The 18,538-nt window shown below is 44.5% G+C and overlaps 1 protein-coding gene, 1 long non-coding RNA gene, 1 other non-coding gene and 1 pseudogene across 3 annotated transcripts; 2 read left to right on the forward strand and 2 right to left on the reverse strand.

The window, feature by feature from the left end:
- Positions 1-1,046: 1,046 nt before the first annotated feature.
- On the forward strand, positions 1,047-18,383 carry LOC123148014 (beta-glucosidase 34-like; annotated as a pseudogene).
- Positions 4,350-7,266, reverse strand: LOC123148016 (cysteine synthase). The gene is made up of 7 exons (XM_044567370.1): positions 6,612-7,266; positions 6,182-6,309; positions 5,744-5,946; positions 5,382-5,507; positions 5,092-5,250; positions 4,745-4,938; positions 4,350-4,658 (listed from the first exon to the last, which is right to left on the reverse strand). Exons 1-7 carry the CDS (start codon positions 6,699-6,701, stop codon positions 4,533-4,535), a joined length of 1,026 nt encoding a protein of 341 aa, XP_044423305.1. The 5' UTR covers positions 6,702-7,266; the 3' UTR covers positions 4,350-4,532.
- LOC123155055 (U2 spliceosomal RNA) lies at positions 7,073-7,269 on the reverse strand. Its single transcript, XR_006477185.1, has one exon. It is a non-coding gene; the product is annotated as a U2 spliceosomal RNA (small nuclear RNA).
- LOC123148018 (uncharacterized) lies at positions 9,061-9,705 on the forward strand. The gene is made up of 2 exons (XR_006473587.1): positions 9,061-9,231; positions 9,335-9,705. It is a non-coding gene; the product is annotated as an uncharacterized lncRNA (long non-coding RNA).
- Positions 18,384-18,538: the final 155 nt, after the last annotated feature.

Genomic DNA, 18,538 nt, shown 5'->3' on the forward strand with positions numbered 1-18,538 from the left:
TATGCGACGGAGGGAGTTGCATATATAACTTCTACTTTGCTAGTAAAAAGAAGATAAACTGTCCTAGCAAGATCATATAGTCACTGATGGGCTCCAAAGGAGCAGACGATCGATTTCCAATAACATATTTCCAGGCAAAGTAAGCCATAGCAAGATCATAAGGATGTTGTTGTGGCAATGCATGTGGTGCAACCCCCACAAATACTCGGCTAAATTTTCGAAAGATAAAAAAAATCCCATGGTATAGCACACAAAAATAGATCCGTGACCATGATCCCACAGCTCATTAGATGACTAGTCTATCCAGAGGCCAAGTAAATTTGGCCATAGCCCCCCAAAATGGCAAAATTATACAAGAGTTGGCGACGATAGAGTTGTCACCTTTACCCTAGCCTGATGAGACGGCAAAAAAAAATCGAGAGAAGTAAAAGAAGTAGGCCATAGCTCGGAAAACAACGAAAACCTGAGGTTTTGTTGATGCGTCATTGGACGGCTGATTTACCGACAGATCGAAAAGACATGGATACTACATACAAGCCACAAAATGATGAGAGTATTTGCTCGTACTGCGCATGCCAAATCGAGTACGAGTGTGTTGCGTTCAGTCTACCAACTTGTCTTACCTATCTTTCCTGCATCCTCTTCGCTTCTCTTCTTGTCTGGCCACCAACTAGCCCAGAAAGCAACAACAAAGCGCAATCCAAGGCAACACACAGTACTGTACGTACGTTCCTCCACCATGCCTTCAAACCAGATCCTTCCTTGCAAGGGATGCCAACAGTACACTAACGGATAAATACATGTGCATATCAACACGTATATATATCTATCCATCTACTCGTCCAACTACACCAACTGGCATTAACTAGATCGTATGCATTTCAGCAACAGCAACTCATCGTCTCTGAAACATTCCTCTTGCTTAGGAGAGTGTTTGTTGCCCCCACACTTTGCTTAATGGGTTTGCTAGCTTCTTTGGCCCTCCTAACCAACTTTCCACACATATATCAAACATCAGACTCTTGGGGACTCTTCTCTCCTTGTAAGCAACACGAGACTTCTCTCCCTGTAAGCAACATACATGCCATCTACTAGCTCACACAGCATGCATATATAAGTCTCTGTGTCGCACGCGCTCTCTCTCGCTCGCTCGCGCGCGGGGAAGAGGATGGCATGCAAGTGGCAATGCGTGGCGACGCCGCTGCTTGTGGTGTGGTTGGCCGCGTCGGCGACGCAGCAGGGATGCAACGCGCAGACGAGAGGGAGTGGGAATGGTAATCTGACCAGAGGGAGCTTCCCCAAGGGCTTCGTCTTCGGCACAGCCGCCTCCGCCTACCAGGTAGTAATAATTCTCAATTGGTTTAATTCTGCATGATTAACTCTATTTTTTGTGAAATTCTTTCACTGATTCTAAATAAAGCTATATATGTACACTATTGTTACTTAATTGGCTAGTGTGTTCTTTTCACATAATCGATTGAGCGTCCCTTGTCTTCTCTGTGGTATGGGATCTGTTTGTATACGATCAATCTTCTCCGATTGTAATATGGTTTATCTTATTTACCATGCTAGTTCATTCGTTCTTATTTTGGTGCATATGATCTTTTTTATCTTTTTGTTGTGGACTTGTGGGTCATGTGCTGCTGTTTCATGCACCCTTCTCTCCTCCTCTTGTATATGCCCGTGCTCATATTTGTCTTTTTAGTAAAGTTTACAGTCGATGCCTCCTTTGAAAAATAAAATATGATGACTTCTCAACAAACAAAATCTCCATTGTCCATGCACGCCCTCAAGTGTCAAGAATGGTAGTTACACTTGCACCCCGTTTGGATGTTGACATCCGAGGCTGGATAACTTCTATAAAAGCTCATAGGAGTTGGATTTGAAGATTGTGCATGAGCAACACATGATTGTTAGGACTACTTTGCAAGTAACCTTGCAGTGGCGCTGCGTTGTCACATGCGCGCAAGGACCAGTGTTGTAGGCAATGCATAAACAGGAGTTAGAATTTTGTACACGCTAATTAACGACATGGACTAGAAACAAGAATTATCTGCTCAAAGCAAGTAGGAACTTCACTAACATTTGCAATCTCTTTATGAGAGGCATGGTGAATTACTCTTGCGCAAGTGACCAAGTGTTTTGCAGGAACCTAGGAATTAAACTTTGATAATACTATCCAATAATTAGCCAAACGTACCCATTAAATAGTACTCCCTCCATTCGGAATTACTCGTCAAAAAAATGAATGTATCTATAACTAAAATACATCTAAATACATTCATTTCTTGGACGAGTAATTCCGAATGGAGGGAGTATAATTGACGTGGTGCACTGAAAAGGAATGGTCTCCAGAAGAAAAGAAGAAAAGGTTGGAAGCCACATATGCCCCTGAGTGCGACTTGATTGCAAAGTGACCCCTTTGAGGTAAAATCATAGCTAAGTTGTCTTGGATGAACAAACTGGAAGAAGCTGACTCATGACTCACTGACTCATCATCTTTATCTTTTAGAGTACATATTTCATATTATGCTTCGACAAATCAGTCTACCATAGAACTTGAATAATAGCTTGATCGGTCCGTCTTGAACACAATATGAACTCAGCAACAATACATGCACGCACTACATAACACACAAAACATGGCTGTGTGCATCGCATGATGAAGAGGCCAGATTACTCCCCCCCCCCCCACCCCACCCCACCATTCGAAGAAGAAAAAACATAACACACTAAACATTGTATTCTGAAAAAAAAAAGACTAAACATGGTCAATGTGCATCACTCGATGGAGAGGCGGGGGTTCTCTCTCAGTTTTGGGAAGATGACCTTTTTTTTAATCGAAAAGGTGGGGACCTGTGGTGTGCACCAGGATCTTCTCTAGTTTTCTTACGCAATGTATTAATCCAACTATGAGTAAATTTTGTGTAAATATTCTTAGAGTAATAAGCATATATATTATGGTATATATTTTTTTTCTGAAATCATGTTTTTTCTGTTGGTAGTACGAGGGAGCCGTCAATGTGGATGGAAGAGGACCTACAATTTGGGACAAATTCGCACACACATTTGGTAACATAAACAATTGTTTTGTTTTGTGATAGAACATTTTTTTCAGTGGAATAGAAGCATTGTTGGCACATGAAAGTATACCATAGATTAACTGGGGAGTGGTCGCTCATGAGGTCTGATGACCGAATATGTATTTACTCAGCAATGGGACTAACCTTGGCCACTAAAATTAGCAGTCATATTATGATTCAAGATGGTGATACAATCTTCTTACAAATACCTTTTTCTCCTATGTAGGGAAGATCCTTGACTTCAGCAATGCCGATGTTGCTGTTGACCACTACCACCGTTTTCAGGTTTCTCCTTTTTGGAAATATAGGCACTATAGATTAGCGCATCAAGATGATACATAATATTTCGTAGAATGTGCCGCCGAATATGAACATGAGCGTTTAATTATGCACACGTTGTACAATATACTCATGGTCCTTGAAACAACTAACTACTTCAGGAGGACATTCAGCTCATGGCAGATATGGGATTGGATGCCTACAGATTCTCAATTGCATGGTCTCGGATTCTCCCAAGTATGCATTATTAATACAAGTTTTCTGCGCCCCTTGATAATTTGACTGATAGACAGGGTTGTCAAATTATGGAGAAATAAATTAACATATCAGCACACTAACAGTAATAGCCTTGTGTGTGTTTTTTATGTCCAGATGGCGCCGGTGAGGTCAACCCAGCAGGCATCAACCACTACAACAAGGTCATTGATGCACTCCTAGCAAAAGGTGAATTTTTATACAATCTGAAGATCAAAACATTATTGACCAGTGTCGAAGTTTTATCGAAAATAACTGCTGATTCCAAATTAGTTATGACCATACTAACAAGGTGAACTGGTATTTTTCTTTCAGGGATTAAGCCGTATGTAACCCTCTACCACTGGGACCTTCCCCAGGCCCTGGAAGACAAGTACAATGGATTGCTTGACAGGCAGATAATGTGTGTACCGTAGGCACCTTGATTTGGAGCAACTTTTTCTTGGGTCTAACTGCAATGGTGGTCTAACAACCCAAACATGCAAACTGCCGATGCAGCAACGACTACGCGGCATACGCGGAGACGTGTTTCAAAGCGTTTGGGGACAGGGTGAAGCGTTGGATCACCTTCAACGAGCCACACACGGTGGCGGTGCAGGGCTACGACAGCGGGATCCACGCGCCGGGCCGCTGCTCCGTGCTCCGCCACCTCTGCTGCAAGCAAGGGAGCTCCGGCACCGAGCCCTTATAGATAATTATTGAGCCGGACAAGAAAAGATAAGAGTGCCCTTATGAAGATCAGCATATGATTTCTTCCATTCAATTAGCCTGTATCCGACCACATGTATTCAAACAAGCAAAGGCATGCTCTGTTTTTTGAAAAGCAAGAACAGAGGATTCACTGTACCTTCTGCTGACACTTACGAACACATGAAAAATAGCACCCATTCTACTTAATGAGAGCTGCCCATGACATCAAAAAGTCATATTCTCACATTCCTCCCTAACAAGCGCAAAGAGATCAGAGTTCATGTATCTCTCGCCAGCGCTGGGGAATATGGTAACAATCATCTTGCCCTCGTTCCCTTCTCTCGCCGCAATCTGCCAGAGACTCGCGAAATCAGAACTAACACAGCCAGCAAAGATGATAGTGTATGTAACCTGCTGGACATCAACAGTAAGTTTACCTTGATGCAAGCAGCGACGTTTGCACCCGAGGATATGCCGACAAGCAGGCCCTCCTCCCTCGCCAGCCTCCTCGCCATCACCATGGCCTCCTCCGTGCTCACCGTCACGACCTCGTCGATGACCGACGTGTCGAGAACCTCCGGTATGAACCCTGGCCCCGTGCCCTGAATCTTGTGTGACCCCGGTGAGCCTCCTGAACACAGGATCAAACAGCAATGTCTCTGGTTACTATTGCACATCCTGAATGTTTCTGTTCATCTGCACTTATTCATTGATGGTTCTGATTGGTTGGAAGTCCATTACAAGAAGTTGAAACTAGCACCACATAGTGTGGTTAAGGGATTACCTGAAATTACAGCGCTTTCTGAAGGTTCCACACACACTATCTTTATGGATGGATTTTTCATCTTCAGGTACTTTCCTACACCTGTCAGTGTGCCTCCTGAGCCAACAGCGGCCACAAACATATCCACTTTGCCTGCTGTGTCCTTCCATATCTCGGGTCCTGAAGTTTGTTCCAAAAAATGATAATGGAGTAAACTGTTGCCCAAGAATGTATTGAAAATATAAAAGAGTCATAGTCGGTAACTAAAGACAGTTGTAATTTGTAAAAGATGACATTTCAGATATAAGTACCAGTCCATTTGAAGTGTGCATCTGGGTTTGCTGGATTGGTGACTTGATTAAGACAATGAGAATTTGGTATAGTCTTCATCAGCTCCTCTACCTTGCCAATCATTCCTTTAAACCCATTTGCAGGATCTGCAGTAAAGATTCATCGAAAAATATTTAGACACTTTAAGTACTACTCCCTCTGTAAATTAATATAAGAGAATTTAGATCACTAAAATAGTGATCTAAACGTTCTTATATTAGTTTACAGAGGGAGTACTATTTGGTTAGATGATGGAAGAGCAATTTCCCCGCCGGCATACAAGGGACACTCAAAGTATCTGTGAGTTTGTGACCGTTTCTAGGGGGGGGATCCTGGTTCTCACCTGTTAAGATAAGTTCAGCACCCAAAAATCTCAGTAGCATCTGTTTGTCAAGTGAATATTTTGCAGGCATAACAGCAATAAACCGGTAGCCTTTCTGAATAGCGATGAACACCATTCCAATTCCTTGATTTCCGCTTGTTGGCTCGATTAGTGTCGTAACACCAGGTGAAATCAAGCCCTTCTCCTCTGCATCTTCAATCATCCTGCAGACAAAATTGCACGCACTCTGGTAAAGAAATAGTTTACAGTTCTTTTCTTTTCACTGCAAAAATAGGAGCATCATCACAGTCATTTAGGTGGTTAAATTCCAGAGACACAGGTAGCCTGTAGGCTGTAGCTAGATGTATATGCATCTAGGAACTGCACACCGCGACTTATAAATTCAAGAAATGAACCAAGTGAGTCATAAAATCAACAAAGGGTTGCATTGGCGCGCACCGGAGAGCGCTCCTGTCCTTAACTGAGCAAAGGGGTTGGTACGCTTCCATCTTTCCAACCAACCGCGCTTCGACGCCGTCTTTCTTAGCAATGTTCTTCATTTCTATTAGTGGAGTCCACCCTATGAGCTGAACAAAAATACAAAGTAGGCCACCATATAAGTAAATAAATGATTTAAATGCAGGCCTCCTGATCCCTACCAAGCAAGACCTGTGCCTAACTGGCTATTCCCTGTCAAGAACTCTCCCGAAATCCTCTACTTATGCAAGAAATATAACCCTCTTGTGCCTAAAAACAGTGGAATAAGCGAATCTTCACCGAGATTGACAATGGAGCCCACGCACATCCACATCCAAGAAAACAGTCCAAGACTGAGACACCATAAACCTTGTTTCGGAGCAGAAGATGAGGAGGGGAGACAATCTGTCACCTGGGTGATGTTGGAGGCGATGTTCTCCTCCCCGTCCCCGGAGGAGAGGAGAGATGGGATTCCTTTCCGGCCCTCTTCCTCCACAGCCATAGCTCCCTCTCTTTCTCTTCGGGTGGGTGGTGTTCTCGTCCCAGTTCTCGGAGGAATGGGACATATACAATTATTGTACGGTTCTGTCTTTGCTGTCACTCCATACAATAGATAAATCAACCATGATGTACTTGTCCCAACAACCTCTAGCAAGAATGAAATTCACGTGTGGCAATTTTGATGCAACGGATTTCACCGGGAGTTTCAGGGTCTGAATACCTGAAGATCTCTACGGGCTACTGCAAAACCCAACACGGTTTGAGATACACCTTCAGAATACCCTTTAAAGTTCAGAATAAAGTACAGTAGCTTCCATTGGAAGTAATGGCATAAACCGAACTTAACAGACTTCAAAAGTTTGCTTGATTTGGTTGGGGAGCGCCGGGCCAGGGCAGCAGTGCAACGCCCAGGCGACGCGTGTGGGCCCCAGCAGCAAGCTACTGTGGTGGGCCCACCCCCACAAAAAATAAATTTAATATCGTTGTGGACACATGGCCCACATATCAGATATTAAACTGATAAGAACAGATACTACACTTGATCTTAGCCAAAAGGCCGAGAAAGGTATGAGTTGCAACGCTGAGGCAGGTCTCGTTTTGTAGCCATCCGCCCTCAGCGCTCCTCCTCCGTGGGCGATGTGGTACTAAACCTGCCTGCTTGCTTCCTTCCTTCCTCGTCTGCTGTCCCGCCGGTGCCACCAGCACGTACACGCGCTGCTGGTTTGGGCCCAAACTGAGAGCCCATGGCAGTACAGCCCGCGATTCTCCTCCTCCGTTGGGCCCTGTGCCTTCCCTTCTCCTCCTGTAATTACAGACTAGTAGTTTGAATTTTCTAAAAAAAGCAGTTTGAAATGCATGGCTGAGAGAACTACGAGTATGTCGGCCAATTTCCTGTCCCTTATTTTTTTGAGAAACAATTTCCAGCTTGAGGTTCATATGTCTAAATGTTGTAAATCTCCAGCTTGCACCTGCCATTAATAATCTTGTACTCCCTCCGTCCCATAATACAAGAATGTTTTGAAAAACGTTCTTATATTATGGGACGGAGGAAGTAACAAATTCAGTTGCTATTCGTGTATACATAAGTACATACACCAACTAGTGGACAAATGAACAGGGATAATTCGGTGATTTAAAAAAAAATCCTAGGATGATATGCATGCATGCAGGGGGGTGTTGGTATCCTGCATAAATTCTTTTTTGCATAATACATTGTCGCTGACAACATCATCCTCGCTCACACCACAGTTTCAGACATCTACAGGAAGAAGTACAAGGTCAGACACCCTTGATGTGATTTCCCCTTGGGCCTGAAGTTAAAATATAGTTTGAAATGAACAATAGAAGACTGAGTTTCTGTGCATCAACATTATGCAGGCAGAGCAGAATGGAGAGGTGGGGATGTCATTGGATGTGATATGGTACGAGCCTATCTCAAACTCCACAGCTGACGTTGAGGCCACCAAGAGAGCACAAGAGTTTCAGCTAGGATGGTACACAAAGGAAGACCATACCACTATCATCAAATACTTGCTGAATGATACCTTGGCAGACAGCGGATCCATCAGCCTCCGTAAGTTCAGTTCCTACCCCTCATGTATCTTGATTTTTTTTAAATCTAACTTCATACTCATGTGTACATTGTCAGCTTTCAGAAATGGGAAGCCAATTGGCAATAAAATAACCATCACATTAGCAACATGCAGACTGACAATTTTTTGTTGTAAAAATTTTGCATTTGGATTTCTGAAAATTAACTGCAGGCATCATGACTTTTTTTTTTGAGCGGTACTGCAGGCATCATGACTGAATATTGCTCTTGTTAGCCTCCATACGTGCAAGCCAATTCGATATGGTTGTACATTGTGCCTGGCAGCATGAGGAGCCTCATGAACTATGTCAATGATAGATACAACACCTCCGACAGTCTACATCGCTGAAAATGGCAAGTATATCAGTATATGCACAATATGATTTGCTACATCTGAATATTACAACACTGCAAAGAGACAGAAAAAACATATTCAAAGTTTTTGAACATAACAAAGGAAAAGGATGTGCATGTTTTCAATCAAGTGTAACTAATGTGCATTCGACATAACATTAAAGTAACTCCCTTGTTTCAGGGATGGATTACAGCAATAGATCTCCCTCAAGAAGGCCCTCAAGGACCGAAAATTCGTTTCTGGTCGTGAGCACAGCTGATCCTGAAATCTAGTCAGTTGGGCCACATCGGGATGCACACGTTTTCTGTATTTCTTCCCGGATGCGTTACCCGTATTGCTAAATTATTGTTGGGGAGGACCCACGCATTAAATTGACGATCAACCGGGTGGAGTATGGATGGATCAGTTGTTTTTCTGAGCCAAACTGTTCCGCTGTATGGGGACAGACGCAGCGAACGGCGACCTGCCCGTCGGTAGGTGGATAAGTACGACCCGCACCCTCTTCACTAATCCATCCCCGCCGCCGCTGCCAGATCGGGAGCCATGTCCGCCTCCGGTTCGTTCTCATAGTGCGTGGATTACAACGTAAGCACCCTATCAGAAATCACCTTGATGCATCTAGGGTTCATGTTTTTTTCTCCCGTAGGTGATCTCACGCAGGTCGAGGTCTTTCCTTTTTTTTGGGTAGGATGATCTTTGCCCGTCGAATAGCTCAGTTGCCGCCGGCGCCCATGCATCAAGCAGTGCGTGGATGCGTGAATCCCGCCGCACAGGTCGATCGCAAGCCCCAAACCACCTACTGCTCACCAGCACCGGGCATCAATCAGGCTGGACGCGCACGAGCCAGCAGATCTTCACGCAGATAGCTCTATGGGGCGGCCATATCAAGTCATGGCTGCTGCCATCCCGCTGATAGGGCGCCAACTTGATGGTCACCATATTAGAATCTACTAGCAAACGTGCCCGTTACAGCGGGAGAAAAAAAATCACATACTTCTAGCACAATAAGCATGACTCAAGACCAATTCAGTGGTGCATGTTATCTATTTGAATATAGTATCTCATTTATGTTGTTGTTTATCCTCCTTCCCACCCTCACCGATGGTCAAACTTGGAATGCATGCAAATATGGTCAATCCAAAGGTGATGATCTCGGCCACCACACTCACATCTCTCACTAAACTACGCCGTTGCAAGTGAATGTTTAATGTTGTTTTACCTAATCTCATCGAGATGGGGCATGAATGCCACCCTTCCCGAGGTATTGTCTACGTCTAGTCCCTCATACGCCCATTGACTTTAAAATTTCATATTTATTTTTCAAAATGCATCAACATTCTTTTTGGAGCACAACCACCTTTTAAATCACATGGAATATCTTAAAGGGCATGGGTATTTTTTAAATTACGAATATATTTTTAAGCACATGAACACTTTTTAGAATTACATGATTTTTCGAGAAAAGGGCGAATATGTTTTAAATTATATAAATATTATTCCCATACATGAACAGTTTCTTAATAAAGTTACACAAACATTTTAAGATGCATGAAGGATTTTAAAAAATTGAATAAGATTTTCCAAAAGTTAGAAGACATTAAAACTGACACAAAAATTAAAACGTGAGAACACTTTTTATGGCGTTCTAATTGTATTCATTTTGTGGAACGTTCTAATTTGGAGTGCAATTGATCAGGAGGTATGCACGCCTCACCAATAACATATGAGAAGGTGGAAAATTAAAGAAAAAACATATGAGAAGGTGTCGGTCCAATCTATATTCATCACCTCTTTCTATTATGGCTTAATTAATAGTCATTTTATGTTCGATTGAATTTAGCCATGTCACCACCTCGGTTTCTTCCTTTTCTTTTTAAGCTTCCTTAAATTAGGTAGACATTTACCATTTAGCCATCCATGGCAGGCACCAGGCTCCTTTCCTTTTCTTTGGAATAATTAATGTCGCGTCCCTCCCTATTATGGCCGGCTTAATTAAGAGTCACTTCGTTTGATTGATTTGACCATGGCACCCATGCCCGGACTCCTTCCTTTTCTTTGTTCGTTCTTTTCAAGTGATCTCGATGTAGGATATCAACAGATGCATATTGTATTCGCCCCCTACTGCATCTAATCGTTGGTGTCGTACCCTTTTGGTCTGTATCGTCAGTGTGTTAGTCAGTATCGACCGGCTTCTGTAAGATGGGCGCACTCCCTTTAGTTATGAAATGGAACTATCTATGAAATGGTTCGAAATTTATGCTAATGAGCATTATCTAGTGCGATGTACTTGACGCACTTTTTTTCCCTACACGATGATGCTCTGAATCAGGGGCTCGGGGTCAAGGCCGGGTTCCATAATTGAGCTCTAAGTTAGAGCATCTACAGCCAGACTTGCAAATCCGGCCTCTCAAATGTCCAGGCGCGTCCGGGCACTCACCTGGCACGCCTCATATGTTGGCTTCCAAATCCGCATCCCTCATATCCGGAACCCCGAAGTCATTCAACCCATGCAACACAATGTGTAAAGTATAAAACATGATCAACTAGCCCGATCATCATTGTATCGCCGGACAAAAGCACATAGTTCATCAAATGTTCATCGACGGACAATGCAAATTCATAATACAAATACTTAGAACATGGATAAAATGTCAATAAAATAGGGAAGGATGAAAGAAATCATCATTTCCTCGCCGGCCCCTTCACCATCCAGCCCTCGACGCGGTTATGCCCCTCTGTCATGTAGGCGTCGGGCGTGTGTAGGTGCGTCGTCGTCGAAGCTGGAGCCGTCCATCAGGTCGGAGTCGGAGTTGCACCTTTTGCCCGAGAATATACGAAGCAGGCGATCTTGCTCCTTTGCATGACAGGCCGCCTACGCCTTCGCCGTCGCCTCCTTGTTTACCTCACGCTCCGACAACTTGATGGCGAGTCGGAGCGCATTGGCATTCTTGCGGCGGAGGAGCGCGACATCAGGATCGACCGGTGCGCACACAACGCCTCCCCCGCCGCCGCCCTCTCCCACGCCTGATGCCGCTCGTGCCGAGTTGCTCGCGCCTCGGGCGTCCTTGGATGTGCCGGCTCCGGTGCGGGCACGAGGCCCCAGTGGTGGCCGGGTACCAATTCCGGAGCAGAGGGTGGTGGTGGGGGCGTACCTTAAGGAGCGGAGCGCTGCGCGGGACGGGCCGACGACGTCGACGGGCGCCAGGCGCTGATGAAGTAGATCCGCCGCTGCTGGATCTTCCTTGGTCGAACTGCGAACGCCTCAACGCGATGCGGAGGGCGACTTCCTCCACATCATCGTCGGAGCCGGATTCCCCACCGGAGGCAGCGCTACTTCGGTCGCTGGCCATCGTTGGGTTCGGAGGGGATTGAAAGTGGAGTGGACAGAGAGGGGACTAAAGTGGAGTCCTGGTTGACTGCTGATGTGCACATAGCTATCTTAGAAACGTCTATGAATATTACATGGCAATTTATTAACCAGGTACTTTCGTTTTTTTGGATATATTATTTAATAAATAGAACTATGATATTACACTCATGTTGTGATTTATTTGTACCCAGAAACGAATGGACCAGAGAGTCAACAAGAGATGCTCTAGAGATGAAAGATGGAGATGCATGCTCGTTCACAAGAAGAAAAAGTAATTGCATGAACGTGTTTCCCACCAATTCATCCAACATGCATGCAACGTGGTCCATAACGTCCAAGTGCGCAAGACCACACAAGTTTTGGACTTTGCTCCTAGGATCCAAACCAGCCACGCACGTGGGTCCAAGACCTTATTTTTTTGTGCGTTGGGAGAGCAACTTTGGGCCAGGGAATAAACTAGTCCGGCCTGCTGTGCACGCCTCCGTATGGGCCGTCTCATCGTTTGGACGTATTCACCAAGACCTATCGCATCAACATCCGAAGGCGGTGGACGGCTTTAATAAATAGCTAGCTACTGTTAGGGTTTAGATTCGGGTTTTGTTTAGAGAAGTTTAGCTATATTGCTACTTTTATTTGTCTTTGCTCGTAGCGGCTAGTGCGACCGTCAAGACAACCTATCGGAACCCCATCTTGTGAGATTAATTCCATCTAGCACATTCGCAATTTTGAGATTGCTTGGCTATTATTTTCTTGCATGTTCTTTGATTTGCTTGCAGGAAAAATCCTTCGTGGATAGGTCGATCGCGCCATTGGCTCGGTCGATAACGCCGTGGAGTTGGTTCAGCGATTGCCGTGGATATCAGTCGTGTACGGTTCTTCCTGTACGGTTGGTAGCTGGATCGTGAGGGTCAAGTCCCACCCAAAATCGTAGTTATCCTCTCTCATCGAAAGATCGGGTCCCAGTGCACATCAAGTGGTATCAGTTTTCAGGTTCATCGGTGAGAGATTTACAGTTTTATTAGGTTAGATTATTTTTCAGTCCTACAACCCACAAAAAAGCCAAAAAAATTAGATTAGTTCATCCGCTGCACCTATCGTTTTTAGCCTTTAGCAATTTGCATCTGGTATTTGCTTTGTTGAATTTTTGGTTGCATTCATCCTGTTATTAGTGCTGGTTTAGATTAGTTTGGGAAAAAATATCTACTAGATCAATCCTTCTTTTCTCCAATGTAATATTCTGTTCCGCCAATTAGTTGTCTATAAAAAAATCCAAAAAAAGGAGCTGATTGCATCCGATTGTGTCTCAATTCTTGTTTCTTTGCTACCGGATTCCTCGCCTTTTCTTTGCGTGACACGCGCAGCAGTAAAGCCACAATCCCGCACCACACGTCACGTCTTACTTTCTCCTGTTGTTTGCGTGTCCGTCTATTCACGCACGCCAATCTATTTGTTTAATCTTTTCTTTTATCCGGTGTTTGTTTCCGTTTTCACGTGTTTGTCTTCCCGACGTGTATTGTTCCCTTAATTTTCTTTCCGATCTTGCATGCCGGTAAGCATCACCGTGAGAACTGTGCCTTATTTTATCTGGTGGTTAGCTAGCAGTATTTAAGCTCTAGTAGCACAAGTTCCAACAAACAAGAATCTACGTCCTTGTTACTCCAAATTGTGTCCTACGTATCTTCTGCTAGAAACCGGCCTGAAAAAAAAACAGCAAAAAAAGCAAAAAAAACAAAGGAAAAAAAAGAAAAAAAAGTTGAAAAAAAAGATCAGGCCGGCTCATCTCTTTTGGACTACTTTGTTCTGTTTGCTACCCTGGACATTATTTTTGCTGCTACTTGCTCGCAACTTTGTCTATCATCTATTTTCGAGTGTTGTCATACACTGTGTTTATACCTCACTTATACCTAGCTATTTAGAGCTATCATACTTTCATCACTTTCCATTCACTTGATTCAGTATCTGGGCTTAGATTGTTTTATCTCTTACTAGTCGACTGCCAGCACTAGCTAGGAGTTTGAGCAATTATTCAACTTGCATTGCTTTTTGCTAAATTGTGCCATTAATATTGTGAGTTGAGAAGCCTTTGCCAAGCTACACTTTTTTCTACCAATAAGTACAGGTCCCGGCTTTACTGATTCCTGGTTATCGCTCCATTCAATCTCCATTGGTAGTTTGAAGCCAACACCAACGCGCCGATCACCACCTGTTGCATTGATAAGAACAAGTAAGAATTTGATACTAAGCTTGAGTGTGAGCGAATTTTCTCCACCACGTCCTACTAGTTGATAGGGATTATACACTGTGTTTTTTCTCTCTCTTTCTCTAACAATGGCCCAGGAACAACCCACACTTGAGGGCCTCACCGCAGATGTGAAAGTCACCAGCGAGCGTCTCGCCCAACTTGAGGGTGCCCAAATTGCGGCCGAAGAGAGGCTCAAGGCCATCGAGGATGCAGAGGGTGTTGCCAACACACATCTACAGGACATCTTGTCACGTCTGGATGAGTTGCAGGTTGCACCCCGCGTCAACACCAACGTTGATCCTCGCAGCTCTGCAGGTGTTGCCCTATTTCGCGAGCTCGGCGTGTGCCCATGGGTCATCCACAACACCCAACTACTGTCACTGATGCCGTCACCATAAACCAGCACCAACAAATTCCTCCCCGCGTTGAACAACATGGGGACAACTACGAGGATTATTCTGGTGACACCGAAGACGAACAAATGGTCAACCACCACAATGGTCGTGGTCATCGGCAACTACGTTTCAACCATCAAGGTATGGCAAGGAGTTTTTTGAAAGAAGTTTTTCAAAGAAAGACCTCGGTGAAGCTGCTTACATATTGAGCATCAAGATCTATAGAGATAGATCAAGACGCTTGATAAGTTTTTTCAATGAGTACATACCTTGACAAGATTTTGAAGTAGTTCAAAATGGAACAATCAAAGAAAGAGTTATTGCGTGTGTAACAAGGTGTGAAATTGAGTAAGACTCAAAACCCGACCACGGCAGAAGATAGAAAGAGAGTGGAAGTCATTCCCTATGCCTCAATCATAGGTTCTATAAAGTATGTCATGTTGTGTACCTATTGTATACCCTACACTGTTTTTGGCAAGGGAGTACAATAGTGATCTAGGAGTAGATCACTGGACAGCGGTCAAAATTATCCTTAGTGGAATAAGGAAATATTTCTCAATTATGGTGGTGACAACAGGTTAGTCATAAAGAGTTACGTCGATGCAAGCTTTGACACAGATCTGGATGACTCTAAGTCTCGATCTAGATACATATTGAAAGTGGGAGCAATTAGCTAGAGTAGCTCCGTGCATAGCATTGTTGACATAGATATTTGCAAAATACTTACGGATCTGATTATGACAGACCCGTTGACTAAAATTATCTCACAAGCAAAACATGATCACACCTTAGTACTCTTTGGGTGTTAATCACATAGCTATGTGGACTAGATTACTGACTCTAGTAAACCCTTGGGTGTTGATCACATATCGATGTGAACTATGGGTGTTAACCACATAAAGATGTGAAAAATTGATGTTAGATCACATGGCGATGTGAACTAGATTATTGACTCTAGTGCAAGTGGGAGACTGAAGGAAATATGCCCTAAAGGCAATAATAAAGTTATTATTTATTTCCTTATATCATGATAAATGTTTATTATTCATGCTAGAATTGTATTAACCGGAAACATAATACATGTGTGAATACATAGACAAACAGAGTGTCACTAGTATGCCTCTACTTGACTAGCTCGTTAATCAAAGATGGTTATGTTTCCTAACCATGGACAAAGAGTTGTTATTTGATTAACGGGGTCACATCATTAGGTGAATGATCTGATTGACATGACTCATTCCATTAGCTTAGCACCCGATCGTTTAGTATGTTGCTATTGCTTTCTTCATGACTTATACATGTTCCTATGACTATGAGATTATGCAACTCCCGTTTACCGGAGGAACACTTTGTGTGCCACCAAACGTCACAATGTAACTGGGTGATTATAAAGGTGCTCTACAGGTGTCTCCGAAGGTACTTGTTGGGTTGGCGTATTTCGAGATTAGGATTTGTCACTCCGATTGTCGGAGAGGTATCTCTGGGCCCTCTCGGTAATACACATCACATAAGCCTTGCAAGCATTGCAACTAATGAGTTAGTTGTGAGATGATGTATTACGGAACGAGTAAAGAGACTTGCTGGTAACGAGATTGAGCTAGGTATTGAGATACCGACGATCGAATCTCGGGCAAGTAACATACCGATGACAAAGGGAACAACATATGTTGTTATGCGGTCTGACCGATAAAGATCTTCGTACAATATGTAGGAACCAATATGAGCATCCAGGTTCCGCTATTGGTTATTGACCGGAGACGTGTCTCGGTCATGTCTACATTGTTCTCGAACCGTAGGGTCCGCACGCTTAACGTTACGATGACAGTTTCATTATGAGTTTATGTGTTTTGATGTACCGAAAGTTATTCAGAGTCCCGGATGTGATCATGGACATGACGAGGAGTCTCGAAATGGTCGAGACATAAAAATCGATATATTGGAAGCCTATATTTGGATATCGGAATCGTTCCGGGTGAAATCGGGATTTTACCGGGTACCGGGGGGTTACCGGAACCCCCCGGGGGTTATTGGGCCTACATGGGCCCTAAGGGAGAAGAGGAAAGGAGGCAAGAGGTGGCCGCGCGCCCCTCCCCTCCCTAGTCCGAATAGGACAAGGAGAGGGGGGCAGCGCCCCCCTTTCCTTTCCCTCTTCCTCCTCTTTCCCACTTCTCCTTCTCCAACTAGGAAAGAAGGGAGTCCTACTCCCGGTGGGAGTAGGACTCCCCCTTGGCGCGCCCTCCTTGGCCGGCCGCCCCCTCCCCTTGGCTCCTTTATATACGGGGGCAGGGGGCACCCTAGAACACACAAGTTGATCTTCGTGATCGTTCCTTAGCCGTGTGCGGTGCCCCCCTCCACCATATTCCACCTCGGTCATATTGTAGCGGTGCTTAGGCGAAGCCCTGCGACGGTTGAACATCAAGATCGTCACCACACCGTCGTGCTGACGGAACTCCTTCCTGAAGCTTTGTTGGATCGGAGCCCGGGGAGCGTCATCGAGCTGAACGTGTGCCAAGAACTCGGAGGTGCCGGAGTAACGGTGCTTGGATCGGTTGAACCGGGAAGACGTACGACTACTTCCTCTACGTTGCGTCAACGCTTCCGCTTCGGTCTACGAGGGTACGTAGACAACACTCTCCCCTCTCGTTGCTATGCATCACCATCATCTTGCGTGTGCGTAGGAAATTTTTTGAAATTACTACGTTCCCCAATAGTTGGTTCAGCGATTGCCGTGGATATCAGTCGTGTACGGTTCTTCCTGTACGGTTGGTAGCCGGATCGTGAGGGTCAAGTCCCACCCAAAATCGTAGTTATCCTCTCTCATCGAAAGATCGGGTCCCAGTGCACATCAACTGCAGACTAGGGTTTTCCGGATGAGGATATTTATGGGGCACGCGTGGGCCATGCTGGGGCAACTCACATAGACCGCTCTGTATCCGCTTCATATTTAGGCTGTATATAAAGCATTCCGCTGGATCGGTGCTTCACGACAGGGCTGTCGGTTTGGGCGTTTGGGAAAAGTTTAGGTGCCCCAGGTGTAGATGTTCTTTAGATCCATGGCAGGCGCAGACGCGTTGGATTAATATGATTTATGCGTGCCCAAAACAAACTGCGCAATGGAGAGGTTAGTTTGTGTCCGAGCTGGGGATGATTGCATGTCGCCCGAAACATCACGTGGCCCGTCGTTTGGTGCTCGCTTGCATGCAATAATGACGACGCTTATCTCGGAACAGACGGCATGCACACGTCAAACGGCTCGGCTCCTTGCCATTACCTAGTTTTCATAAATGCGCCCGGCGGACTCGTATATGCTCAGATGGACCCACTAGCCTGGATCCCAAGAGATGGACCTACGACCAGGATAACATGTTCAGATGATCCCATTCTCAGATACGCCGGTCTCCTCAAGGACACAAAAAGGATCAACTACCACAATGACTACCTCACAAATGTAGCTGATTCCATAATATGCTAACATAATTTTACCTTCCCTTGACCAGTCAAAGCTTCTTTTGCTATCCACGGATCAGTTAATCTTTGATACTGTAATTTCTGCAGGACGGACGGCTGTGATGTTCGTGGGTATTTTGTGTGGTCTCTCCTCGACAATTGGGAGTGGACCGCTGGATACACCTCAAGATTCGGGTTGTACTTCGTACACTACAAGGATAACCTCAAGAGATACCCCAAGAACTATGTCCAGTGATTCAAGAATTTCTTGGCATCTTCCTGATCAAAATTTGATAGCTAATGTAGAGCTCATGATCACATACGCACTTCAATATTTTTCTATGAGTTCAACAGCAATTTGTGTTTTCTCATGTATACATCGATTGTATATAGTGAAAATCGACTTTTTAAAAATTTAGGTGGTTAAATTCCAGAGAC

This window comes from Triticum aestivum, chromosome 7A (genome assembly GCF_018294505.1).
Source record: "Triticum aestivum cultivar Chinese Spring chromosome 7A, IWGSC CS RefSeq v2.1, whole genome shotgun sequence".
Taxonomy (NCBI): domain Eukaryota; kingdom Viridiplantae; phylum Streptophyta; class Magnoliopsida; order Poales; family Poaceae; genus Triticum; species Triticum aestivum.

Bases quoted from the DNA above. Each gene is read 5' to 3' on its own strand.
- LOC123148016 (XM_044567370.1), bottom strand. From the start codon at position 6,701: ATGGCTGTGGAGGAAGAGGGCCGGAAAGGAATCCCATCTCTCCTCTCC. The intron at 5,251-5,381 runs GTACTTATATCT...AACAAACTTCAG, and splicing joins TGCACACTTCAAATGGACTG to GACCCGAGATATGGAAGGAC. The intron at 4,659-4,744 runs GTAAACTTACTG...AGTCTCTGGCAG, and splicing joins ACGTCGCTGCTTGCATCAAG to ATTGCGGCGAGAGAAGGGAA.